We start from the raw sequence: 27961 nt of genomic DNA, 5'->3' as shown, positions 1-27961 counted from the left end.
ACCAAGAATTACTGCGAATAGATGTGGAGTGTGTGTTTGTCTGTAGACATTAATTTGTGCTCTCAAGTTGTTCCAATTCTCTGTTAGAGGCTGCATTTAGAAATGGGTGAACTTTTATGTCTAAAGTAGCACAACAATCTGTGTTTTGCTTTAGACATGAAGCACACAACGGGTGGGTCTGTGTATTTAAGGACTGACATCTGTTTGGTTGTTGAGTGTGAAATGACCAGGATAACTCCAAGTGTCTAGTTCTAGTAGAGAATGCAGGCTTTTCTGACAGCCAAGGATAAAATATCTTCAACTCAAACACACTGGCAAGGAGGCAGTTTTTGAGGTTTGCATTATCTTGTCACAGTTGTTCCAGATGGGTGGGACAAAACAGCATCATGGAGTTGATTTCTCCTTCAGGAAACAAGTTTGTGGCTGTAGAAAGAAAATTCTACATCTGCTGCTTTGGGGAAGTAATGTTCCACACTGCTACAGTGCTATAAATACAGTTGCTTGTGAGTCAGCAGCCACAATGTGATCTGTTGCCACAGCACATGGGCAGTGATGTCAGGAAGAGTCCAAAACAGGATGATGCTCATGAGAACCAACCAGAGCTCCAGCTACACTTAATACAGGAGCTGTTACAAACCCTGCTTTATTTGTGTAATAGTGCATCCATTTGAGGCGTGGGTTGATGTGCTGAACGTGTGTCCAAATGTCTGTTTCAGAAGACAAATGTTTAGCATTGATGTTGCAGCTGCTAATTTGTTCCTATTCTTATTGTTCAAGGAGCCTCATGGGTGGCTGGTGGATCTGGTAAACAGGGTAGGTAAATGTAAACTAGAATTGTTGTTTGTCACTTGAATTCATTGGTCTTCAGGGGTAATTTCTTCTCCCCACCATTACCTTGCCCTTGTTTTTTCACTCATCACTTTTCTGACAACCACAAAAAAAATAGTGTGATATTTTAATCCTGCCTTGTAAAATGTAGCTTGTTGAGTTGCTGCCTTCTCCCCTGAGCACCTTTACCTTAATATGGTATCTATGACTAGAGGAATTTGAGAGCCCAGCTGAGGCTCAATCAAAGGTCCCCCAGGCAAAACTGCCAGTCCAGTCAGCTGTTACTGTGTGTGGTCTACCTTTCTTCCCTCTGTCCATTTTTACTCAGGACAGAGTTTCTAGCTTGATGCTTACCCTGCTGTCGTGTATAATTGCATTGCATTCCCCAGTGTGTCCCTGCATTTCCATGAAAATATAGAGCTTTGTTTGGATGGGATGTTCCATGGTAAAGGACACTTTTTGGCATCTCAGGGAGTGTCAGTGGAATATTTTCTATAATCTTTTATTTAAAAGATAAAATACTGTAATTCACTGTGTAACACTGATTATTTTATTTCAGTTTGCGGAGTTGGGTGGATTTTCAGCAATTCAGTCCAAACTCAATTCTGAAGATATTGAACTTGGGGTAAGTCCATCTTCTGTCATGAGACTTCTCCCTTTGCATTTTACCTTTCATGCAGAACCAGCAGTGTCCCTTTTGGCAGTGCTTTCACCTTTTCTTTGGTACCAGAGCAGCACTCCCACAGAGCCCTGGAGAAGTGCTGTCAGGCTGGAGGTCAGGTGAGGTTGTACATAAGAATCCTGACTGAAGAGCAATTAAGACTTCACAGAGAAGAGGAGAAATTAGTGTACCTTGCTGCTAGCATTCAGCCTTCTGGTTAGACATCAATCAAAGTAGTTTTGTTGTATGCTCACCAGTATGTCCCTGGTTTTCTGTTTACTGTACCCATAGCTGCATTTAGCTGCAAGAGAATTGACTTCTGTCATTTATTATAGAAATCACCATTAAGGAAAAAATCCTTAGGAAGACAGACAGTGTCTAATCCTAAACAACTTTTCAAGAGCAGTGTCTTAAAACTGAGTGGTTCAATGGAGCTAAGCTATTTTTGGTGATGAAGTCTAACTTGGTTAGTTTTAGCTTCCTAACCTATAGTCAGGAGACTTCCAATTCTTTCAAGCTTTGGAGAATGAGGAGGCTAAAGGAAAACTATGTCATCTGGAACCTTGTCCCCCAGTATAAAATCAGTCTGCTTCCAGTGACATGGCACTTGGAGGGAATTCAACTTCTTTTCTTGGGGTGTTGATATTTTCTGCTTTGTATTGAGATAGATTCATATATGAGCTTGACAGAAGAATAAGGAAAACCTTGATATACATGCCAGTTCTGTAATAGAAACTTTGACTTGACTTTGTTTAATGATTAATAATTGCTTGCTTAGGAAGGAAATCTGGGTCAGTGTCATTAATCTGGGCCTTGGATTGCATTGCTGCACACTCAGTTCCACAATTCTTGATCCAGTGTGAAAAGAAACTGATTTTGATATTATTTATTGGCAAACAAATGCTTTTATACATTTAATTTCTTGACGATAGATACCACTTTAAAATCATGCATTGAAGAGATCTTGACATGTATATGACACATTTACAAAAGCTTTCTCCCACGTATTGCTTTGGGAAAGAAATTTGCCATATGGCTTTAACCTTAAATTTTGCATTCACACTTTTGATTGCTGTAGAGAGCAAGCAAAATGTGATATGTTCCTTTCCGTCTGTTTATTTCTGTGACTGAAACAGGATCTGTCAGAGAACACTGAACAGAGTGATGAGAGGACCAAGATTAGAGAAAACTGGGAAGGCATTTTTTATTTCAGACAAAAATATGTAACACATACTGTATGCCATATATAATACATAGCACATACTCCACTGTGTGCCATAGAGTAAATCTTTCTGAAACCATGTGTTGTTGTAAAGGACTTGCACACCAAAAACAATCATAGCAAGTGACTGGAAATACATAATATAAATTATACTTGTTCACCTTTATTTGCCTTTTAAGCTATAGATTACTATGAAAAGGTTCCTTAAATATGCACCTAAATACTTGCTGTCTTTTTTTCAGGCAATCTCTGCATTAGTTCAACCATTTGGAGTTTGTGCAGAGTATCTTAACTCTTCAGTAGTACAGGTAAAATGTCTTTGTTATGACTTGTAAGAGGACTGAAAATTAATTTCCAACTGTGTTGGTGTGCAACTGGTGACTAATTTGAAAAGCCTTCAAACCTCACGTTGCAGAAAGTACAAGAACCATTTTGAGCACACTGAGGTGATGAGTAAAGGGCTCAGACAATGTTCAGATTCATTTTCCAAGCAATTATCTGTAGTCATGTATCTACATCTGCAGCAGTGAGAGGATTTACCACTGCCATTAGTAAGCTTCAGCAGTAGAAGCCATGTGGGGAAAGAATCTAGCCTGAAGGATGAATTTTGCTTTCAGTTTAACTTTCTGGCTGAGATGAAGGACATGGATAGGAGAGTTTACACTGCAAAAATTGTGGTACAGGAAAATAATTCACCAGGATCTCTTTGTATGTGCAAGTGTACTCCAGGCTTCACTCCTGCCCTCACCACCAAGAACTGTTGACTTAAGTGACTGAAAGACTTTATTTGCAGAGGATGTAGTTTAGAAGCCCCTGGGAGTAAGAGAGATACATGCAGCTAATAACTGATGTGTTTTTAGAGGTCAGTTGGTCTATCTGTATTTGAAAATCTGCATTACAGTGGTCTGAAATGGGTTCTTACTCTTAATTGCTTTTTATTTTCCTGGACATAGCTACCAGGATAGCTTTATCTTTGTTGTAGGTGTTGCTTTATCTCTAAGGCAGTGGTGAGCTTTCAGCTAAGTATTTCCTTTTGCTGCAGTCACGTCTTTCGAGTAATGCAATTGATTTCAGGAAGCATTAAAATGATTGTCATGCCTTTTCTCACATTCTTTAGCCCATGCTGGATCCAGTCATTCATAAAATGATTAAATATGTACAGAATGTAGAAGAGAAGGACTTGAAAGACAAGGTAATGTTTTACATATTAAATATTTAGGAAGAACTTCCTGCGTGTCTTGGAAATGCTGTCAGTGTAAATTAGAACAATAGCTTTCTTCTCACTGGCAGGAATACAGCTTGTTCTGAATTCTGACTGAATGACATAGTGAAAATGCATTTATCCAATTCCATTCAATACCCTTTTCAGTAACTATCCAGTTTATGACCCTTTCTTAAATATTTTTCTGCTGTTGCTATCAAATTTTTTGTTTTCTTGGTCCCCTTGTGCAGCAGCTTCTCTGACTCAAAGATATTTACGGACCTGCAGTCTGTTAAATTCATATTACTGCTGCAATAGCTTCTGAGAATTTGGTAGCAAAATGTCTTGTGTAACTTATGGCTACTTCCTGCATTGCCCTGAATTTGGCATTCAGTTCTATTAAATTGTATTGACTTTTTGCTTAGTTATAAATAGTTAATTTTAAACAAGGAAGTATTCATAGATTGTTGAACCAAAGGAGAGCAATTTACCAAATCTAAAGCTTTAACCAGAAGTTTCATTATCTTAAAATTTCTACTGTACAAGCAATACTTTCATTTCTACCAGGCATTGTGTTTTGATTAACCAGTCTGTTTGGTTAATTAGTCTGGTTATTCTTTGTGAACCGTAGCAGAATAGCAAAAGTACCAATGGCTCTGTTTGTCCCTTTTTTGTTGTTTTGTTTCAAACAGAGGCTGGTGAGTATCCCTGAGCTCCTGTCTGGGATCAAACTGCTGTGTATGCGCTTCCAGCCTGACCTGGTCACGGCGGTCGATGACTTGCGGCTGGACATTCTGCTGCGCATGTTGAAATCCCCCCACTTCAGTGCAAAAATGAACTCCCTCAAAGAGGTAGGTTGGCTTTTTGTCTGGCTCTGTGTGTGCACATGAGCATGGGTTTGGGTAGGATGGGTTGTTAATAAGCCACTGAAACCACAGCCTTAAGTAAAGAGGTGATGCAATATCTCCTTGTAAGTTGTGTTGCCTTAGCAAAAGCTCGGTTCAAAATAAACACCGAAACAAGTTAATATAACAGGAGTTGTTTATAGCATCAGTAGCCACTGCAAGGCCTCCGGGTTAGACACAGTTTGAGAAGTGCACTATTCTAAGAAATGTAATTTTAGATTGATTTATGAGCAGTGGTCTATGCTATTCATTAAATATTCACTCTGGGATAATGCTGAGCATCCTGAGGTATATCCCATTTTTCTTCTTTCACTGAGAGGAAACCGAAAAAAAAACCAAATGGGACTTACAACCTATATTGATGTTTCAGTCCTCTCATATCATGTCATTACACTACATAATTGTACTGTTTTATATTGTATTTTTTATTACAGTTGTATGTGGACACGGTAGTGTTTCAGAGTCCATCTTTGCTGCTTTTTTCCTTCTCTACTTATGAGACTATTGAGATGTTAAACTCATTGCTATTTGGTTCTTAATCATAAATGCTGTGTATCCGTGGTGAATTTATAAAAAATGCAGCTTTTGAAGATTTTAGCAGAAATGTGCTTTTTCTCCCTCAAGTGAGGAGCCTGTATCAGTTCAGTATTGGATAAAAAGTAGGACACTGATCTGAGTGTAACAAGCAGAAGCCTGAGATAACCTACTTCTGGCATATCTGTAGAAAGATACCTGGCAGCACAGGCCAGCTTTTCTATGTCAGACTGAGAATAAGATTCTGCTGCATCAGAGACTGATGACATGGTGTTTCTGGTTAGGAATTTGCCTTTAAACAACTTACTAAAAAACAAAACCAAAAAGTTAAAAAACCAACACCATGCAAAAAACAACCAACCTAAAAAATCCCAAACACCTTCTGTACTCAAAATATTGCAGGATTCGCACTTAAGCTTTGTCATGAGCCTTTTTTAATAGGTTTCATTCTCTGTATGTGTGATGCAAGTGGGAATTTTTTTTTTAAATCTTACATTTTGCAATTTTTAGGTAACAAAATTAATAGAAGACAGCACTGTGTCCAAGTCAGTGAAGAATGCAATAGACACAGACCGACTGCTGAATTGGCTCGTGGAGAATTCAGTCCTGTCAATTGCTCTGGAAGGTAAGAACTCTCCCAAAGCCTTTTGGCACATGCTTTAAATGACTTAAATTTTAAAATCTCATCTCCCCCTTTCAATACACTTTAATGAGCACTATTAACCAGAGTTCAAGGGTTTTGTTGTCTCCAAAATAGAGTAAAATCCTGCAAATTCTGTAACTATCATCTTGTCCTCTGTTAGACATCTGTGCAGATGTCTTCTGCTGTACTTGGGGTTTTTTACTCAAAGTTTTTATGTTGTTAGCCTCTAAAAAAAGAGAGAAAAGAGGTGTTTTTCTCCTCAAGTAGTAACATTCTGTAGGAGTACTATCAGATGTATGAAGCAAAACAAAATAAAAATGGAAACAGCCTTGTTCTTTTTCTTTGTACTAATACTTGTCTGTAACAGTAAAGAAAGACCTTCCAAATGAAGATAGCTTTGTTCTCTCTTTTAAAATAATTAGTTCTTTTCTATAAAATTAATGTATTTAATATTGTTTGAAATGTATTCATTGAGTTGCTTTTCTTTGTTTCACAGGTAATATAGACCAAGCACAATACTGTGATCGTATAAAGGGAATTATTGAACTGCTGGGCAGCAAATTATCTTTAGATGAGCTCACTAAAATTTGGAAAATTCAGGTAAGCAATCAAGACTAGGCTTTTAGACTGCCTTATAAACAAACATTCAAATTAAGGGATTTTTAAAAATAATCTATACATCTCTATTGCAGTGTGGAAGTGTTGAGATTTTAGCAGTATAATTAATGCAAAGATTTCCTTCTACTTCTTCCTTTACCATGTAAAATCAATTGTTGTGGCAATTTCTTGTATCACAGCTGCTAAATCCTGTAAAGAAGTTCAGTTCTTTGCAACAAGTGTTAAGGAACTGCAAAAGTATTTGACTTGGCATAAGAGGTTGTCATCCTGAAACAGGTGACAGGAATATTTGTTAGACCAAACTAAGATATTAATGTTTGTGGCTGGAGGTATGGATTTAAAGTCAGAGTGTGACTTTAAAGAGAGTGGGCTCCATTCTTATTTACCTTCCTGTACAGACACATAATTGACTGACAGGCCATCTTTTGGCCTTCACTTTAAGGATATTCAGTTTATTTCTGTGTGGGGAAGGTGGTTTGAGTGTTTATGTAAGTGACACATGGAAACTTTGACAAGAAACTAATCTTCCACTGCAGGAAATGGTTTTCTTCTCTGTGCAAATGTTGATATTTTAGACTAAACTCATTGAACACTGTCAGGTCTGCAGTTTGTGTGGCATGGTCGCAAGGCTTTAATGCTTAGCAAAGTTGAAATGTGTTTCTAGCTCCCTCACTTTTATTCTTTAATAAAAAGCAATACTTCCTCCCCCTCTCTGGCTGTTGTTACCATGGTGCTCCCATGCGTGTGGGAGGAGATTTTGTATTGCTCATTTTTGAGTAAAGCCTGGAAGAGTTTCAAAGATTCAACACCTCACATGTGAACCTCACCAAGCAATAGAAAAGGTGATGTTTGTACTGCTGCCACTGCAGCAGCTTAAAGCTGCTGTAATGATGGCAGACTTGTAGTTTCCTGCTTTAGAAATAATTCCAAAGACTTCTCAGCCAGGGAAATGAGGAGCACAGACAGTTTACTCTGAACTTGTGTTTCTACCACGTCAAAAGCTGCTATTCTCACTCATTAATGTGAATAATGCTAGGATAATGCTTACATGAAGTTTTTTCTCTGGCTTGTGTGAGTTGAAGACCTACCTTCTTGTGTTTTCCTCCTTTTCAGTCAGGACAATCTTCCACTGTGATTGAGAACATACACACCATTATTGCTGCAGCTGCTGTGAAGTTTAGCTCTGACCAGCTCAATCATTTATTTGTTCTAATCCAAAAGGTAAGTTTTCACATGGATTTAAATTCCTTAGGAACAGAATTGATGAGATGTGCTTGTGCATCCAGCCTAATGAAAGGCAAATACCTTGAATACATTTGTATTTTCTATATAAATGTAAAATTTGCTATTAAAAACCACTTAACTTTTATGTTAACCCAGAAGCCTAATCTGCTACTGTTTTGCTAATTGACTTGGATTTTAAGTACATTAGATAGCCAGTCCTAAGGGACCTTAAGTGAGATTTTATTATTATATTTAATCTCTAATGGTATTTTAAAAAGTGTTGAGCAAATTAGTGCTGTAACTCCCAGCAACAGAAATAAGGAAATACTTACAGTGGAAACATACTTGTTTGTATTTTGATTTTCCTGCAGTAAAGCAATTGTGGATTGTATTTTTGTGTACACTTGAGATGTAACACCTGATAATATGCTCTAACATTGATTTCTTTGCTGTGCAGAGCTGGGAGACAGAGAGTGACCGAGTGAGGCAGAAGCTGCTGAGCCTCATTGGGCGCATTGGCCGAGAAGCGCGAGTGGAAACAACCACTGGCAAGGCAAGGGGATGGTTTTCCTTTGGATTTCTGATTTGTTAAATGTAGAGTAGCCTCTGTACTCCCTAGGTTCTGACTATCCTGGCCCTTCTTCCTGCAGGTTCTGGAGGTACTTTGGGAGCTGGCTCATCTTCCAACGTTACCGTGTAGTCTTATCCAGCAGGCCTTGGAGGAACACCTGACAATCCTCAGTGATGCTTATGCAGTGAAAGAGGCAATCAAAAGGAGCTACATCATCAAATGCATAGAGGATATCAAGAGGGTTGGTTTATTATTTTATCTTTTCCAAAATGATATCTTATCTAGCCTCGATGTTGCCCTTTTCTTTCAAGATGCACAAACTGTGTGTCCCATCTGTAAGTTCTTACCTTGGGGAGTCCTCGAGAGGGGTAGGCTTTGTGTGAGCCACTTTGTTGATCATGAGACTCATAGTAAGTCTCTTGCCTTTGTTTTAAGCAAATTTTCAGCACAAGGAGTGATCAGTTTATGGGAAACTACCAGGATGGGCCCAAGGTTAGAATTTGCAAATGGAACCACTGTAAAGGTATGTCAGTATTTTAACTGTCCCTTTCATGTGAAAGCCTAGATTAGTTTATTTTGAGTAAAGCATGTGTTCTGGCATGACCATTAAGTCTCAAAATGCAAATCAATATTTCAATTGTAGTAGTTTTGTATTTTAGTAAAATACTTAACTCTTTTCCTGTAACCTAAAGAAGCCATTCCCAAAGCTGCCTGTACTGTTTCCTGGCAGCAGCAGAGATGTGCATGGCTTAAAAGACTGCATATATTCTCTCCTGCACTGTTCACATAGCAGGCAGTTTTTCTTCAGGCCTGCAGGAATGCTCTTGTCTTCTTTTTTCAGCTTGAAGTATGCTGTAAATAGAGAAAAAGGCTTGTACTTCATTGTTCATTTCTTTAATGATAAATTAGGTTTTGTCTGTGTTGCAGCATCTGTAGAGGATTTTAGATGTTTAGGAGGTATAGTATGTTGGTTCTTGATATTGATCACACTTCTGTGTGTGTTCATGAATATGAATTTCAAATCTTGGGTTCTCAATATCTGAAAGTTGTAGGGTTTATTTTTTTCTTTTGGATCTTCTCTTATGCTTTCTTAATCTCATTCCTTTTAATTATATTCTGGCAAGGGCTTTTACATAGGTGCTGCAGTGGGAAACATTACAAAAGCTGTGATTGTAAACTAGAAGGGATTGGGGTAAGCATACAGCAGACTTCTAAGATGCATGGTGTTCTTATTTCCCTTCATTAGGGAAATGAAGACATAAACTGGGAGGGAATGTAATGTCAGGGCAGCTTTCTCAAATTTGTGAGGGAGTCTTCAGTGGAGAGCTCTGTTATGGTTAGGTTCCTTCAGCCTCTCTGAGTATGTAGGTGGTATTTGGGTGTTGTCAGTGCTTAAACCAGACGCCACTTCTCTGAACAAGCAACCTCAGTGCTGGTCTGTGTGGTCAAACTTTACAGAAAATGAAGCCTCCCAGAAAAGTGATGAGCAGTTCTAAAAATGAGGTAGGAGGGTTATTCTTTGTAGGATCTCTTTCAAAATGCAGCTTAAGTATCCTTTGCTTCCTATCAGGGAGCTGCTTGCAGCACCAATCAGAAATTTCTTGTCTCTTAAGCCTCAGTAGTATTTGAAATGCTTTCTTCTATTGCTCTTCCTTTAGCAGTGACACCATTTGGCTGGATTTGCCCTTTTATGCCCTTTTAGACCTGTTTAATCTCCCATAATTGAGGAAGGTGGTGGTTATCATCTCTCCCTGGTGCAACTGAGCTCTTTTTGGCTACTTAATTTGCATGTTCTCTAGCAAGGAGCTGGCACTTTGGGCTTAATAATAGGGATAGCAAAATGGCATATGTGTTTATCAAGGGACTTCTTGTAGAAAGTGAAGAAGGGCACTTTGAGTGTGTTTGAAAAGAGAGGAGGAACAAGTATCTGAAGCCAGCAGATGTGGTAGCTGTTCTTTTGAAACAGCAGCCTTAACAGATATCATTAGGCTTCCAGGAGTCTGAGAGGAAGGTTAATCTGTTGTTGAGCACATACCAGATGTGTAATTGTTTTTACCTTTCCTGCTACCAGTCGTCCCAGCACAATAATCCCCAGTTTGTGTGGGTGGTGCCAGCCCTGCGTCAGCTCCACGAAATCACGCGGTCGTTTATTAAGCAAACTTACCAAAAACAAGACAAGGTAAGGCTATATGCTGGCAAGATTGTTGAAACTTTTGTTGTGTCTGTGTAGCTCAGCCAAACATGGAAGTTTGAATTTAGAAAAAAATAATTAGCTAATAAACAATTTTAAAAGTAGTTTAGTGATGTAGCATAAACAAGCTGTTGGAGTAGAGGTGCTGTGCTGTCCCTTTGTGAGTGTATGTTTGTGCATGTATAAATCTGTTTGCTGTGTCAGGACTAATTTGTTTTATTCTCAGCTTTTTGTAGAATAATTAACAGGCATGTTTGTGTTAAGAAATGAACAATGGCTAATGTTTAGACAACTGCTTTGTAATTGAATTGACATTGAAAACAGACTAAACTACCAGCAGTCGAGTGCTGTAGAGTGGCTGTGTGGAGGTGTGGGACTTTGCAATTTGCAGCACTTGTGTTTCAGCACAAACTGAAAACACCAACATTTAGGGGGGTTGGGTGCTTGGTAAGGGAACAGCTGACTCTGAGTGGGGGTACATGACTCCTTCTGGTTAGAGATGTGTGTCTGTAGAAGAGCAAATTGCTGCACGCACATCCCTGTTTAACCATCGCTTTAAAAACATCTTTCCTCTCTTTTCTTTTATTGCCAAGAGCATTATTCAAGATTTAAAGAAAAACTTCGAAATAGTGAAGTTGGTGACAGGAAGCTTGATATCCTGTCACCGTTTGGCTGCATCTGTGGCAGGCCCAGGAGGGCTGGTGGGAGCAACACTGGTGGATGGCCGATACACCTACCGGGAGGTACCGCATTTCTTTACCTTCTTACTTCATTTTTGAAATTCACTAGTGAATAATTAATCTAGCTTTTATTTATAGTTCTACTACTTGTATATGAAGGCTTGTTGTACCCTTGTTATTATATAGAATAATACAGAATAAAGTTCTGTAAACATGACCCAAAATTACAAAATTCCTTAGCAAAATTTCTACCTGGTGAAAAGTAGATCTCCCCATCCTAGGATCTGTGGTTGCTAAGCCTGTGCAGTTTCCAGCTTCTTCACCAGCTTCAGTTGCTGGTAGAGGTGATACCCTTGAGTGTGTTGTGAAGCTTTTAATACCTGCAACAGATTTGCTAATTAGCACATAGAAGCCACACACAAAAATAGCAGATTTTTGCTAATCCTTTGATAATTATCTTTTCCACACTAGTTTTGATTTAGTGTCAAATAATATCACCACCACCAGCAAAGTAAGAGCAAATCCAAGGAGACTTCAGTGTTTGCTTTTAGAAGCAAAGCCACAAAGTATGTTTAAAATAGAAATAAATCTCATAAACAGTTTCTGTTTCTAGGCTTTTCAAAGTGTGCTCTTGTTTGACAGCTAAATTTGCAAAAACAAAAAAAAAAAATAGAATGTTCAGAGTACTTGTTTCAGAGAAAAAAGTCTTAAGCTTGAGTTTTTGTTTCCTCTTTCTCAGTATTTGGAGGCACATCTAAAATTTTTGGCATTTTTTCTGCAAGAAGCCACCCTTTATTTGGGCTGGAATCGTGCCAGGGAGATCTGGGAATGCCTTGTAACTGGCCAGGATGTTTGTGAGTTGGACCGAGAGGTAAGAAAAACTTGAAAAGTTGGTTTCTGTGGTTGCAGAAGGAATTTTAATGGATCATGAGCAGCATGTGTGTTTGTTGAGACATGTGGAGTGTGAGTAGCAAACACATACTAGTCATGCATTTCATGCTTTGTGTAGGCTACAGAAGCCTCTATAACATGTGAGGTTACCATGAGATGAGAATTTTGAACCTCTTGCTGTAGATAAAACTTCTGCAATATGAGTTACTGTGGTATCTGACATAGTTTGCTGTATAAAACTAAAATATTTGATGTGACAATGGGGTAAATTTATGTCTGCCTTTCATTCACAGATGTGCTTTGAGTGGTTTACAAAAGGGCAGCATGATCTGGAGAGTGATGTGCAGCAACAGCTCTTCAAAGAGAAAATTCTTAAACTGGAATCATATGAAATTACTATGAATGGTAAGAAAATGGATTTGGTGAACAGATTTGGAGTTGAAATATATACCAGAAATTTGCTTCCTAAGCCTTCAAATCAACCATCTAAGCAGTTCTACAAATCAGTGTAATAAAGGGATCTATCATTTTGAGCTTTTAGATGGAAAAGTTCATCTCCTGTATTTGATAACTGCTTTTTAAACAGAGAAACTAAGCCTGACCAGCATAAAAAATCTGCGCCTTTTTTCATTTCAGGTTTTAGTTTATTTAAAACATTCTTTGAAAATGTGAACCTGTGTGACCATCGGCTGAAGAGGCAAGGAACTCAGCTGGTGAGTTTGCTCTGGCAAGTTTGTTCCTGTGTCCTGCCTGTGTCCTCTTAGGGACAGGAGGAGGTGAGACAAGGATTGAGTAGCAGCAGTTTGACATGTTTGTATTAAGGACCAGAATGTCCTTGTAGCATTAACATTGTTAAATTCTGAAGCTAAAATCTTGACAGTTCAGCAATTGAAAGCTGGTTTGTAGCTTGTAAAACTTTGCAGGAGGAAGGGTGAACTATTTTTTGAAAATAATCATGGATTCTAGTCTGTAATTTTTTTCTTGTTCCTAGCAGTGAAAGTCTTTTTTTAAATTATTTTTTATTTTTCTTCTTTGCATGGGAGTTAGACTTATCATATTTAAATTCTAACCTACTATAATTTTGTACTCTGAGCCTTCAGTGGTTTTGTTAAATTAATGGTTATATGTTAAGGAGTTTTCTGTAGGCATTTTAGATCTTTATCACAGAGAGCTTACTTCAAATGCAGGATTTTTTTGCCAAGTATCACAGCAGGTTTTGTGGTGGTTTATTATGTGGTTAGTTACCATGTTGACTTTTTTGAAACTAATTCCATTCTAGATTAAATTTCTCCATGCTTTTAAATTTTTTAATTTTTCAGTTGGCTTGACTGAAATTGTTCTTTGGAACTTGTTTATCTATCAGTAAACATATTTTTTTCTTGTATAAATACACAAATGTGCAGCAGTTGGTATAACTTTGCACAGTGCCAAAGTTTGGCAGCATGTTGGAAAAGAAAATTTTTAAGTTTTGATTAAAAGGTGCTTTTCCAACACTTTTGTTCTTGTGGTTCTTTTGTAAGAAATCCAGTCGTGTTTTACTGTTGTTCTTCCTTGTGTAGAGCGTAGAAAAACTGGAATTAATAGGAATGGATTTCATTTGGAAAATTGCAATGGAGTCACCAGATGAAGAAATTGCCAATGAAGCTATTCAACTGATAATAAATTACAGCTATATTAATCTAACTCCCAGATTGAAAAAGGTAGGCATATGTACATAAATGTCCTTTGACATTCATGAAGTCCTGATACTCTGCATGTTCAGCTGTGTGATTTGTTGGGTTCTGTCAGTTTATGGGTAACTCCCATGATTTTAGTGTAAGTTCTAATTAATTTGTACATTTTATCTTTAGGATTCAGTTTCACTGCACAAGAAATTCATTGCTGATTGCTACACACGATTAGAGGTAAAGGACAAATTTTATTATTCTCGTGCCTACATCCTTTTAATTCTGTTTCTTAGAATAAGAATACTTGTCTATGATAATTCCATTTAAAGAAAAATATTCTTTCCACAAATATTTTTTGTCCTCTGAGCTTTCCAGGCCATCCTGACTGTCTCTTGCTCTGCTCTGTGTTGCAGGCAGCCAGCTCTGCGCTCGGCGGTCCAACATTAACACACGCTGTCACCAGAGCTACAAAAATGCTCACAGCAACTGCCATGCCTACTGTGGCAACATCAGTTCAGTCTCCTTACAGGTAGGCCAGCCTCTCAAGGAATAAAGAACAAAATAGACATTTGCTCCCAGCTGCTTCCCACAAGATTTTGAGTGCTAATTTAAAATCTCAGTAATTGGTAGTTGTAAATTCTGATGGTTCTTCCTCAACTGAATATTCCAATTGCTATGCAATGGGAGTTCCAGAGATTTTTGAGAAAACTGGGTTTAAAAACAAAACAACAAGGAAACAAAGAAAACCAAAGCCAAATAGATATAAAAAAAACCCAAAACAACAGGTCAAAACCAAAAAAACACAAAACCACCCTGCCTCCAGCCCCCCAAAAATCAAAACCAACCAACCAAAACAAAACAAAAAACCCTGCAGGTTATTACCAGCCTATTAATCATGTAATATTTCTGAGGCAGTGGGTGTGGTTCTTCTTAAATTAGGAGAGAAAAGGTTGTTTTTTCAACCTCAAGCTTAATTTAGTTATACCTGAGTATGTGTAACTTAAATATAGGGGCATAGGGTGGGACCTTTAGAAACATGAATCTTCCTCTGGAGCTGGCAACATCTCAAGCAGTACAACATGAGCCTCTCTTCCTAGTTCATTTCTGCTGAATTAACCCCAAGTTTCAGGAGGTGCCTTTAAAACCAGACAATTCAGGGTAGTTACCCGTGGGCATTGGAAATGAATCTGCGAGACAAGTTACTCTTGTTTTCAATGTTTATCTTTAGGTCAACTAAACTGGTAATAATTGAGAGGCTGCTGCTGTTGGCAGAGCGTTATGTGATAACAATAGAGGTAAGATGTTTCATTTCCTATAAGGCAAGGCTAAGAACACAACTTGGAATTTTATTAAAAACCAGTAAAAGTTATTTAAACATGCAATCCTGGTTACCCACCATCACAGAAATGGCTTTGTTTTCAAGAGTGATGTTTACTGTCATCCTTCTCTTCCTGTAGGACCTTTACTCTGTTCCCAGAACTATTCTACCTCATGGTGCCTCTTTCCATGGACATCTTTTAACCCTTAATGTTACATATGAGTCTACCAAAGATACCTTCACCATAGAGGTAGGTGTGCCCAGCCTGTGTGTGCCAGGGACTGTTGGTTGTGTAGCCATTCTTGGTGGGTTTTATGCCTGGACTGAATAGAGTAACATGGTTATAAAGATTCCAGTCAGCTTGAAAACTCTTCTTGAAAATGTTAAAAATATGTACATGGAAGTGTCTGTGGACAAAATGTATTTTGATCATTAAATTCCAGGATGGGAAAAATGAGTTTTTTTGCTCACTGTGGGTGTTGGAGCATTTCTGTGCTGTCCTATCCTGACACTCTTACAAAAAATACTTTTACCACCCTGTGCAGGAAGACTCTTTCAGAAGGTTTTAATTTTTCTTGGCATTTACTGCTCGAGCAGACTTACTGAACCAGTGTTGTTTAATTTCACAGGCTCATAGCAATGAAACTGTAGGAAGTGTCAGGTGGAAGATAGCAAAGATGTTGAATTCACCTGTGGAAAATATACAGATATTTGCCAATGACAGCCTGGTATGTTAACCACAAAGAATTCCCATTCTTGATGAAATTGAGTCTTTTCCAGAACTAAACAATAAATATTTTCTTGCAGCTAACAGTAAACAAAGATCAGAAACTACTGCATCAGCTGGGCTTCTCTGATGAACAAATCCTTACAGTAAAAACATCAGGAAGTGGAACTCCATCAGGGAGCTCTGCAGATTCCTCAACCAGCTCCAGCAACAGCAGCAGTGTATTTAGTTCTTCCTATGCAATGGAACAGGTACAATATGACCTGAAGCCTTCCTTCGGATTTTTCCTGAAGCAGGGATAGATGGGGGAGAGAGTAGAAGCTCCAGTAACATCTTCCAATCTTTAGTAATCTGGTTTTGCTTTCAAACTGCAATTGAAACAGATTATCTAAATACACAAGTGCCTTGAGCATGCAGGTTGGATTTTATAATCTGTACTCTGTCACCTATGGTAGCCTGCTTGGTGTTGATTCATCTCTGCAGGAACTTTTAAACAAATAGGACCCATCTGGTTTAATTTTCAGATTGTGTTTGTTGAGGGTAGAGATTTCCACATTTTCGCTACTAAAAAGCTGCAGTAAAAGTGAAAGTGAAGTAAACTAAGAAGCATCAACTGGCATGTTCAGAGCACTCTTGATCTGCTTTGTATTTTGCTTTTCATAACAGCTGATTTCAAAAATAGGCTGTTAAAAGGGAAATGAAATTATCTAAATATTGTCTCAGCCTAGAAAGTAGCTGGGATTTTTGTGGGTCAGGTTGGCATCTGGGCCATTTGCTTCAGTGAAGAGCTTTGTTAAATTTACATGTAACAGAGAAGGGAGAAAAAGACCTTTGTACTTCTGCTCAATTCTCAGGAGAAATCCCTCCCTGGAGTCGTCATGGCTCTCGTGTGCAATGTGTTTGATATGCTTTACCAGCTTGCCAACCTGGAGGAGCCAAGGTAAGCAGATTAAATGGTAACTAAATATTAAAGAACTGCTCTCAGTGCCCACTTTGAATATTCCACTGTGTGCAGGCACCAGGCCAGTGTGGCTGAGCCCTTGTTTTGTGCCTATAACTTGGGATTTCTTTTCAGGATAACGCTGCGAGTGAGGAAACTTCTGCTCCTGATTCCCACTGACCCAGCTATTCAGGAGGCTCTTGATCAGCTGGATTCCCTGGGAAGGAAGGTATGGATTTAATAATTGATTATGGTGAGCTACACAAAGAGGATTTTACTACCAGCTTCCTTAAATTCCCCGTCAGATTATTGTACAGAGAGGGTTTGAAACCACAGCAAAATAATATTCATGTTAAGTCAATGTTTATTATTGACTTACTGCCAAGCAGCCAGAGGTGAGAGGGTCATTACAGGGGCTGTAGGAGATGGATCCCCAATTACAGCAAAACAGAGGAGTCTCAAAATATTTCTTCTGTGGCTTTTTCTTCCTAGAAAACACTGCTTTCAGAATCCAGTTCTCAGTCTTCAAAATCCCCATCCTTGTCTTCAAAACACCAACATCAGCCCAGTGCCAGTTCAATACTAGAAAGTCTTTTCAGATCTTTTGCTCCAGGCATGTCCACGTTCAGAGTGCTCTACAATTTAGAGGTAAGAAAACAAATTTGCTTTTTCCTGTGTTTCTGAGCAGCAAGAGTTAAGTATTTCTAGGTGTTTTGGGCAGGAGTCCACTTTGATGGGGTCATTATGAAAAATGCAAATATTGTGACATAGTCTGCTTTTATACATGTGGTAAATTTTACACAGAATAAAAGGGACAGAAAATTTTCCTTTAGAGACTTTACTGAGAAACCAGGCCCTTTGTGTGATTTACAAGGTGGAAGAAGTGGAGAGGAGCAAAGAAACATCAAATTCTTATTGGTTGGATAAAATTCCTGCTTGAATCTCTAGATTTCTGAATATACAATTTATAGTGTGGGTATATATAAAATATATCTATTAAAAAAACTTGGCCTTTAAAAATTAATGGGAGCTATTTTAAGTTGGATTGGTTTTGCTTGATTAAATTTGTCAGAAACTCCTGTACTGTGTGAGTCTCCCATCTTATGTCTAAGGAGGAGTGTTTTTCCAAAGCATTCAGCTGGGAAGAATTTTCACTATCCAAGGATGCAGGGCTTTGGCCAAGAGGCCTCTGGCGTGTTTAGGCTGCACAGGTAGAGTGGAATATATACAAATCTGTTAGCCCCAGGCATTCTCCTACATTCTTTAGCCAAAATTTTGGATAGGGCCCTGTAAAGATTCTTCCCTAGAGTTCAGATAATTGATTTTAAGGATTACAGGAGTTCAGCTGGAGTTGTTTGTAGGACACAGTAACCTGCACACTAAAAGCTGGACACTGTTTAGTTCTACTTGCAGGTCCTACTGTTTATAAGGACCCATGACAAATGTGATTTGAGCAACTTGAGGTTGGAGGAGCAATTACCAACTGCTTCCAGAACATTAGACAAAATTATTCTCTTTCCTTCATGGTGTGTGCCAAGATTACTGTAGGAATTTTCTTGTGGTTGCTTCCCTTTAGGTTTCCACAGTCTAATGTTAGCTCTTCATCTTCCTACACTGTCATCACACTCCTGCCTTAGGATTCCCCCTTTTCTGTACAGCTGGAGTGAAAGATACTTGATTATGTCTTTGAAATATGTTGACAAGTTCTACAACTCAAAGCAAATGGTTTAGGGTGTCTTGTTGAGCTGACAGGTTATATAGCAGTAGGATGGGACAGTTATCTGCTGCTTCTGTGCCAGAGAAAATAATAAAAGCAAGCAATAAATTGCTTGCTTTTCTGGCAAGGGATGAGAAGTAATAAATTGGATTAGATGTGGAGATTATATGAGTGGACTTGTTCCTCAACGCCAGTCAAGCCAAATAGAAGATGGTTTTTCTCAGGAAAAGGAGTATGTGCTTTTTTATCCCCTCAGCTGGTGATCTGGTGAAAAGATGGGAACCAGTCTGAACTGCTTTCTGAAAAAAAATGTGCACAGGAAATTTGCAGAACATATGAAAGAGATGAAAATTGAATGTTGCAGATGTCCAGGGCGTGATAAGATTTCATGCCTGGAACTCTGTAAAACATTCTTCTGATCTGGGAACCTGGAAGGAGATGTATTTTGTTTGCAGCATTTTTGGCTGTACATGCCAAGGAGACTTGTCAAGAAAGTGAATAATATCTGGGGGGTTTTTCTGGGATTTTGGGAGGGCACAGGGTTTCTTTGGTTGACGGTTTTGGGGTTTCTGTGGGGGGTTTTTTGGTGGCTTGGTTTGTTTGGGTGTTGGGTTTTTTTAATGTGAAGTGAAACAGATTATAAGAAGATTATAAATAAGAACTGACCCACAGAGACCACAGACTTCCTTCTGGCCATGTTTCTGAGTGTATTTGCACTCTGAAATTTCGTGCTGATTTAAAACAGGAGTGATGATAGAGAGGTGATGTTCATAAGGCCTTTAGAATTACCTGAGCCATCTTTTACAGAGAAACACCAGAATAATAGTGGTACAATTATATTTCAGAAGGTGTGACTATTAAGTAAGCCATTTGTATGATGTTTTATGGGATACTGTGAATTGAAAATCCAGAAAATCCAAGAAGAATTTGGGCTCCTAAGAAGCACCAAATGAACCAAAATATGACGAAAAATGAACCAAAAAATTCCACGTACCTAATCTGTTCCCTTAACATATAAACTGCAGTGACAATAGAATGCTTTGATTCAGAATAAACATCTGTAGGTGCCATGGTTATTCTAAATACTTGAGATTTATTGAGTATATGAGATTTCTCACTGACTGCATTTTTGTGTAAGTATATTAATAATTGCTTCATTTGTAGTGGATTTTTTTTCTGTTACAGTTTCCAACTTCAACAGGTAAAGAACCCTAAGAGGGATGGTAGTTTACATCTGCTTATTTATTTATTTATTTTATTTGTTTATTGTAGGTGCTGAGCTCCAAGCTGATGCCAACTGCAGATGATGAAATGGCAAGAAACTGTGCCAAGTCTTTCTGTGAAAACTTCCTCAGAGCAGGAGGTTTGAGGTTAGATTTCAAAACCTTGACTCAATTTGTAGCACTTCATTTAGTTAGCAGTTGTGTGTGGTTTCCTATTTCCACACTGCAGCAGACTAATACACCTGTCAGCTTCTTTTTCACAGAAAAAAATCCACCCAAGGCTGTTTCACCACTGTCCAGTAGCTGTCATATTTAAGAGAGTACATGTAGTTAAATCTCAAAATCAAGTTAGGCACAAATAAGCTTGTGGAATGTAGCTTGTACTAAAGTAGTTGATACTTGGACAGTTTTTGACATTTAAATGTTTCAGTTCAAATTTGGAAGTGTGTACATTGCATTCTACTCTGTGTAGACACCAGTGGACATTTTCAGCAGTCACAGTATAAGTCATGCAGTAGGAACCAAATTGAATTTGTAATTAGTCTTGAAAATTCAGACTCTTCATTTAAGAGTTGAGGCACAGTGTGAGTGGTTTGGAAGACCTGACAATACTGATTGTGTGAGATTTATCAAGTATACTTTGCTCTTAGTAACTCTATCCATGACACTCCTCTGCCCGAGAGATCTTGAAGCATTTTCCAACAGGAGCAGAAAGCTTCCATCTGTAGATATAAAAGGAGAAAATGAGGATGTTGGCCTCCAAAGAAGTCAGTTTGAACTGGAACTCAGCTGAGTGGATAGGAGGAAGGAAAGATAGAGACAAATTAATTGAAACATTTCCAAATGGATTCTGTCTTATCGATTTGTTTTTAAGTTTGGTGGTGAATGTGATGCAGAGAGATTCCATCCCATCAGAGGTGGACTATGAAACAAGACAAGGAGTCTATTCCATCTGCCTGCAGCTTGCAAGGTATGTAACTGCTTCTCATTAGAGAAAGTGCTGCTTTCTTGGCTTTTAGCATGCAGCTTTTAATATTTAAGATTATTGGCTCTTTTGAGTTCTGTTCCATTCACTCTGCAAGCATTCAAATACAAGGCTGATGTTTTTACTCTGGGCATGCAGGTTCTGGGTGCTTGGGCAGACAATGCCCATGATGTTTTTACAGGTTCTTGGTGCTTGGGCAGACAATGCCCATGATGTTTTTACTTTGTGAATGCAGGTTTTTGCTGGTTGGGCAGACAATGCTCATGATGTTTTTATTCCGTGCATGCAGGTTCTTGCTGCTTGGGCTGACAATGCCCATGTTTTTTTCTGTGGATGCAGGTTCTTGCTGGTTGGGCAGACAATGCCCATGATGTTTTTACTCTGTGGATGCAGGTTCTTGCTGCTTGGGCTGAAAATGCCCATGTTTTTCTCTGTGGATGCAGGTTCCTGCTGCTTGGGCAGACAATGCCCATGATGTTTTTACTCTGTGCATGCAGGTTCTTGCTGCTTGGGCAGACAATGCTCATGATGTTTTTACTCTGTGCATGCAGGTTCCTGCTGCTTGGGCAGACAATGCTCATGATGTTTTTACTCTGTGCATGCAGGTTCCTGCTGCTTGGGCAGACAATACCCATGATGTTTTTACTCTGAATGCATGCAGGTTTTTGCACTTGGGCAGACAATACCCATGATGTTTTTACTCTGAATGCAGGTTCTTGCTGCTTGGGCAGACAATGCCCATGATGTTTTTACTCTGTGCATGCAGGTTTTTGCTGGTTGGGCAGACAATGCCCACCCTGCTGGATGAGGATTTCATCAAGGATGGGGTGGAAGCTCTGTCCTCGCGGCCCTTCCGCAACGTGAGCCGGCAGGCCAGCAGGCAGATGTCCATCTGTGGCACTCCTGAGAAGTCCTCCTACCGCCAGCTCTCCGTGTCTGACAGATCCTCCATCAGGGTAGAAGAAATCATCCCAGCTGCAAGAGTTGCCATACAAGTAAGGAAGTGTTGGATGGCTCTGATGTAGCAGTGTCATCTCCAATGACAGCTGTATAACTCTGAGATTTTTAATCAGTCTTTTATGCAGGTTTTTGCCCTGGGTCCATTTAAAAGTCCCTGAGAATCTTGTCTCTTCCAACCTTGATCTGAATTTTAACATATTAGCATAAATTATTTTGGCACTACAAAGGGAAGCAGTACCCCAAAAGTGCTTGCAAGAATAGATGTACACAGAAATCTTACTTGTGATTTATCTTCAGTCACACTTAACTCTTAAGATCTTACTCTGTTAATTTTCTGTGAATCAAAAGGAGAAGGTTCCTGCTTGAGCTTCTGGCTTTATAATCCATTATACTTTGAATTAGAAAGAACTGGACAAGCTTTTTCCAAATAGCTCATTAAAAATTAAATTTGCTTAATGGTATTGTGGAGAAAAAGAATTTTTTTATTTTCAGGACCTTAAAAAAATGTTGTTTGAAAACCCATTGAGTCCAGTTGAAAGAAACTTCATAGTTAATGTGACAAGTGTGCTGTGGTAGGTTGTTGTGCAGTGCTTCCCAAATGGATTGAACAATTGAAATCAGCATGAGTGCCTGCAGATAGGTGGCAAGGGTATCTATCCTCGTGGGGAATTAAAAAATTAATTACTTCTCCTAAGATAGCAATACCAATCTCTCATTGGGGGCAAACAGACTCTTGAATCCTTTAACCTCTAAAGAGAAGAAAGTGGAAAACATGTAAATGTCAATTTGACACGATTTAGAAGATACATTCCTCTCATCCCTCTGATTAACAAGGGTTGTTGAATATCACAGAAGTGACTGCTGTTTCTTGTTCCTCCAGACCATGGAGGTGAATGATTTCACCTCCACAGTGGCTTGTTTCATGCGCCTCTCTTGGGCTGCTGCTGCAGGACGCCTGGACCTCGTGGGAAGCAGTCAGCCCATCAAAGAGAGCAACACTCTCTTCCCTGCTGGGATTAGAAACAGACTTAGCAGCTCAGGTGGGTTAACTGTGTCCCTAAACCAGTCTAAAAGCATTTGGTTTAATCTTAATTGAACACTTCAGGAGTTTGAAACTGAATTCATTCAATGTTCATCCTCTTGGATCTCCCCCAGCTTGGGACATTATACAACTAAATTACAAAAAATCTGAGCAAATTTATGTACATTCATCAGGGATTCAGAGAAATTTTTGAATTGCAGATAACTGTCCAAAAGCTGAAAACATCTGAGTAAAATTTAATAAATTACAGCACTTGTTCTTTGTTTTTTAATGCAGGAAGCAACTGCAGTTCAGGAAGCGAAGGGGAGCCCACGGCGCTGCACGCTGGGATCTGTGTGAGGCAGCAGTCTGTGTCCACCAAAGATGCTCTCATTGCTGGGGAAGCCTTGTCTCTCTTAGTAACCTGCCTTCAGCTACGTAGTCAGCAGCTAGGTATGGAAAAAATTGGATTATTCACTATTTGGAGTATAAGCCAGGTGGGAGGAGGCTTTTGGATACAGTCAAGTGAAAAAAAAATAAAATTTGAAACTTGTAGCTTTGTTAGCTGAGACTGCTCAAGCAAAAATACAACATTTCATTAAAAATTGCAGGGATTTTTTTTCCAGGACTGAAATAAGGCATGTAGTGCTATGCTTCAGTAAAATGTTTTGGGAAAGCTGACTTACTGCCAGAATATAAATATTTGCACTGCTTTTGAAGTCTGTAATTCTGTAAGTGCTGCTGTTTGCATAGCTCCTGTTTAGTATTTGTGTACAGGAAGTGTAAACACTGGTGGTGCAGGAAGGCAAGGAAAATGCTGTTTTATCATGGTGGCAGCCTCTGCTGAGGGAAGGAAATCAGGAAATAGCCTTTACTGCTTTTCAGTATTGATGTCCTCTAGGTCCTGTGGTATTTTAATGCAAGACTGTAACTGACTTATTTTAAAATATTATTTTTAATAAGATAGCCTGGTACTCTTCTGTTCCAGGATCTTTTTACAATTTGCCTTGTGTTGCTGATTTCATCATTGATATTCTGCTTGGATCACCAAGTGCTGAGGTGAGAGTCTTCCTCTAAATGCTCCTTCTGAAATGTGTATGTTTTGATAATTTCATATAGTCTGAACATAAAATTGTTTATTGCAAGTATTCCCACAGATTAGTATTTGAATAAATAATCGTTGTATAATTGTTGGTAATTCCAGTATCTGGTGATGGTTTGATAGAAAATGGTGTAGTATTACATTTTCTAGGCTTGTTTCATCCATGAGATGCACAGGACTGTGCTGTGACTAGTCTAACGAAAATAGTCTCATTTTGGTGACACAAATTCTGTAAAACCAGTATTTTAGGGGAAGTTTCAGGTAACTTTGATTTGGGTAAAATTTGATGGATAGTTCTGAAATTTTGAAAATTTATTCCAAGTGTTGTAACCCTCCTAAAATTCATTGGTTTTGATTTAAGATTTTCTTGGATATTCTAAAATCTATTGACTTTTATGCTTACCTCATTTCATCATGTGTCATCTGTTTATTTTGCATGAAGTCATTGCATCTCACCCTTTATCTGTATTTACAATTTGTGTTTCTCAGAGGTTTTCCCTCAGGGATGAACAGGGTTTGTTACATTCCTAGAAACCCTGGCTGATGGGTGCAGAGCTCATAGCCTGGTTTGCACCATTGCAATGCCCATTTTTTCTGTTAGATTTCTAACTTAACAGGAGTGTGGGGGATTTTTGCAGCCCTTGAGTAACTGCTGGCAATGACAATGACCCTGTTGCAGATTCGTCGCGTTGCCTGTGACCAGCTGTACACCCTGAGCCAGACAGACACATCAGCTCACCCAGATGTGCAAAAGCCAAACCAGTTCCTCCTGAGCGTTGTTCTTGGTGCACAGCTGCCTCTCTGGTCACCAACCAGCATCATGAGAGGAATCAACCAGAGGTAAGTTGCATGTGTGTTTATGGAGGAAGAAAATCTGACACATTTTGAAATGAGCAGCACTGTGGAAGCTCTAGGAAAAAGGGATTGCACTTGGCAAGTGTTGGAGGTAAATATCCTGCAATTTCTAGAGGAGTAACTGAGAAGTTAAAGCATGTTTTTATTTTATTGTCAACTGACAACTAACTAGAGTTGCCATGAGGTGAGGGAAAAAATGAGGATTCAATATGATTGCTAACATTCAGAAGTAGCTGTTGGGAAGGAATTTTTTTAAGCTGCAGCATGCAGAAGCACACCTACATGGTTATGCTGCTTTGGGTTAGAGGGACAGAGCACACTGACTTTAAAGACAGCTGGTTAGAGAAAAGTTCATGATTTTAAGTAAACCTTTGTTCTATTTATATCTGTTTCAGACTTTTGTCCCAGTGTACAGAATACTTTGACCTGAGATGTCAATTACTGGATGACCTGACATGTAAGTATGTGCAGACACCTGATTCCTTCATTCTGATGGCAGCTTCCAAGCTCTAGAAAAGGTGTAGAATTGCCTGCAGAAGGGGGTTACTGCCCCTTGAGCTCAGAGTGACCTGCCAGTGTGCTCTCTGTCCTGTTCTAGTGCCTGGCATGGTCTGTTCTTGGCATTGGGTAGCTCATTCCTTCTGGGAAGTGAACTGAGCTCCCTGGTGGAAGGTTTACTTGATACACATGAGGGCAAAACTAGACCGTTACCAAACTGTTTGAAATTCTTTGTATTTATATTCTGCATTTCCAAAGCTGCTATTTTTTACTATGTTCCTTTTTTTATTTTCCTTGCAGCATCAGAAATGGAGCAGCTGAAGATCAGCCCAGCTGCCATGTTAGAAGATGAGATCACTTGGCTGGACAATTTTGAGCCCAACCGCACGGCGGAGTGTGAGACCAGTGAGGCTGACAACATCCTGCTAGCAGGACACTTGAGGCTCATCAAGACTCTCCTCTCACTCTGTGGGGCAGAGAAGGAAATGGTTGGTGAGTATTTCTCTTTAAATTGACTAGACTGCTGGGAATTCTGCATTAACACATGACTGGACAGTCATGTGAAGACATCAGTAGAAGTGATATAGAGCTATAAGGACTGGGTTTAGCAGTACCTCTAATATTTGATAAAACATTTGTTGATTTGGTGCTATGAAGTGGTTTTGTTGTTTATGAAACACCTTTTTGGCATTTGCAGTGATAATGTAAGTGCTTAACAGTAGATTGCTGTGTTTCAGGTTCATCTTTGATTAAGCCACTGTTGGATGATTTCCTGTTCCGAGCATCCAGGATTATTCTGAACAGCCATTCCCCAGCAGGCAGTGCTGCAATCAGCCAGCAAGACTTCCATCCAAAGTAAAAATTATCTTTTTTTTTTTCTTTTTATGTTGAGTTTTGTCTTCAGTGTCATGAATGATGATGTCAAAATTAAACCCTACAGACAGTAGGATTTAATACCAGTGGTGGAGCATTTCTCCAGTTTTCTACATTTCCTACATAAATGCCCAAATAGCATTTTATACAGTTTTGTGTGATCCAGTGTCCTTGCATTTCTGTACTTCAAAGTCTGTGCTTTGTTAGATCAGCGATGAACTTCAGGCACAACTGAGTGCTGATTTCATGAGTCCAAAGAATATTCCTTTAGCTTGTTACTGCTTGGGAAGTTGGCTAAATTGGAGCATGAGCAGAAAATTAACTTCCCAAGCTCCTTGTAAAAGAGAATCTCAGAAGTTCCAGTTCTTTCTTTTTCCCTTCTCCCTACCTATTTTGTAAAAAAGCTAACACCAAGCAAGTCTCCTTGCACCTGAGAAAGCTGATGGAGCCCAGAATAGATCAACTGGAGAAAAAAGAGTGGGCTTTCTCCTTCCTGTCACAGCTTTTATGGCCATACAGTATCTGAAGGGGTGGGTGTAAATTAGCTCATGTGGATTTCTGAGCTAGTGCAGCTGAATTGTTTGTGTTGCATTGAGTAGTTGGTGTTAAATCAGGCATATCCTCACTGCCTTTCCACAAACCTACAAGAAGGTTCCAGTGAATCATTTAACAACCCCTGAAATGAATGGGACTTGATCCACCTTAGTGTTTGGTCCAGCTTTGCTCCACTGCAGTTCATCCCAAGCATGCTCTTTTTATTGCCTAGTGTAAATAAAGCCTTTGGCCTTCAGAAGAAAGGGCTGCTGTGCTGAATGACTGCTGAAAAGAGCTGAGTTGGGAGGGGTTTTGGTCTAGCTCAGGTCTAAACTCATCTGTTGTAGCAAGGATGTTGTTTGGTCTAGCTCTTCCCAAGTTTCCCTCCCTGTAAAAAAGTCATTTTGTCTCCATCAGTGTTACATGATGGAAAGTGTCTGTTTGTCCTCAGACATGCAACCAATTCTGTCTCCTTTTAGAGCACTTCCTTTTCCTTCTACTGAATGTTAGCAAGTGTATCCATGTCAGTAAAGGAGGCTTGTTTAAAGGAATATTCCTCTTGCAACTATTCTCATTAGATTCTTCCCCATTCTCCTACCCCAAGAAAGAAAAAAAAAAGACAAAACAGCACTCTGCAGTCCCTCAGGAGTGTTTAATCACTCAAAATGTTCTTTAGAACATTAATTGTTGCCTGTTCTGAGTAATACAGCCTTCTGGAATTAGAAATAATTGAGTCATCTAGCCAGTAGCTCTCAGCTGTGGTTTTCTTTGCAGGTGCAGCACAGCAGACAGCAGATTGGCTGCTTATGAGGTGCTGGTAATGCTGGCTGATAGCTCACCCTCCAATCTCCAGCTTATCACAAAGGAGCTGCTTTCCATGCACCACCAGTGTGACCCTGCACTCAACAAGGAGTTTGATGTAAGCAAGAAGCTTTTTTTAATTTGTGTTAGCATGGTTTGGAGTGCTGGGCATGGTTCACTTTGTTGCTTCATTCATGAGATTTCCATGGTCTTCAGTTTAAAATGCCACAATGCAACTAAGGGGAAATGCAGATACATTTAATCTTCCTCAGAAGCAGATACTCCGGTATGTCTTTGTTATTAACTGAGTAAGAAAGAATTTCCTAAATATCACAGATTTTATTTATTATTACATTTTAGGCCATTTTCAACAGTGTTGTGCAATGTGTTAAATATTTAAATGACTGCATACAGCAGTCTTGCAGTTTTTCAGAATTTATTCCTGGTTTTCCAATAAATTGTTCTTAACAGCTCACATACAAGGGGGAGAGGTTTTAAACTGAAAGAGGATCGTTTTAAGTTACATATCAGGAAGAAACTCTTCCCTGTGAGGGTGGGAAGGCCCTGGCAC

The 27961-nt window shown here is 39.1% G+C and overlaps 1 protein-coding gene across 1 annotated transcript in view; it reads left to right on the top strand.

The window, feature by feature from the left end:
* The window catches only part of USP24 (ubiquitin specific peptidase 24), a 60507-nt gene that overhangs the window by 15758 nt on the left and 16788 nt on the right, over positions 1–27961 (top strand). Inside the window, exons 6-41 of the mRNA XM_058808927.1 lie at positions 778–813; positions 1388–1453; positions 2954–3019; positions 3829–3903; positions 4605–4763; positions 5862–5976; positions 6491–6594; positions 7726–7833; positions 8294–8389; positions 8487–8648; positions 10479–10586; positions 11192–11341; positions 12018–12149; positions 12463–12574; positions 12806–12882; positions 13729–13869; positions 14020–14073; positions 14250–14365; positions 15065–15131; positions 15294–15404; positions 15784–15882; positions 15962–16132; positions 16736–16821; positions 16957–17050; positions 17314–17469; positions 19811–19908; positions 20636–20731; positions 21513–21741; positions 22587–22746; positions 23025–23180; positions 23716–23786; positions 24509–24669; positions 25080–25141; positions 25483–25674; positions 25920–26037; positions 27364–27508. Of these exons, the coding sequence (XP_058664910.1) occupies positions 778–813; positions 1388–1453; positions 2954–3019; positions 3829–3903; positions 4605–4763; positions 5862–5976; positions 6491–6594; positions 7726–7833; positions 8294–8389; positions 8487–8648; positions 10479–10586; positions 11192–11341; positions 12018–12149; positions 12463–12574; positions 12806–12882; positions 13729–13869; positions 14020–14073; positions 14250–14365; positions 15065–15131; positions 15294–15404; positions 15784–15882; positions 15962–16132; positions 16736–16821; positions 16957–17050; positions 17314–17469; positions 19811–19908; positions 20636–20731; positions 21513–21741; positions 22587–22746; positions 23025–23180; positions 23716–23786; positions 24509–24669; positions 25080–25141; positions 25483–25674; positions 25920–26037; positions 27364–27508 (4149 nt within the window). The remainder of the gene's footprint in view (positions 1–777; positions 814–1387; positions 1454–2953; positions 3020–3828; positions 3904–4604; positions 4764–5861; positions 5977–6490; positions 6595–7725; positions 7834–8293; positions 8390–8486; positions 8649–10478; positions 10587–11191; positions 11342–12017; positions 12150–12462; positions 12575–12805; positions 12883–13728; positions 13870–14019; positions 14074–14249; positions 14366–15064; positions 15132–15293; positions 15405–15783; positions 15883–15961; positions 16133–16735; positions 16822–16956; positions 17051–17313; positions 17470–19810; positions 19909–20635; positions 20732–21512; positions 21742–22586; positions 22747–23024; positions 23181–23715; positions 23787–24508; positions 24670–25079; positions 25142–25482; positions 25675–25919; positions 26038–27363; positions 27509–27961) is intronic.

Source organism: Ammospiza caudacuta, chromosome 7 (genome assembly GCF_027887145.1).
Source record: "Ammospiza caudacuta isolate bAmmCau1 chromosome 7, bAmmCau1.pri, whole genome shotgun sequence".
Taxonomy (NCBI): Eukaryota; Metazoa; Chordata; class Aves; order Passeriformes; family Passerellidae; genus Ammospiza; species Ammospiza caudacuta.
Note: the sequence above shows the minus strand (reverse complement) of the source record. Positions and strands in the feature narration are given on the sequence as shown.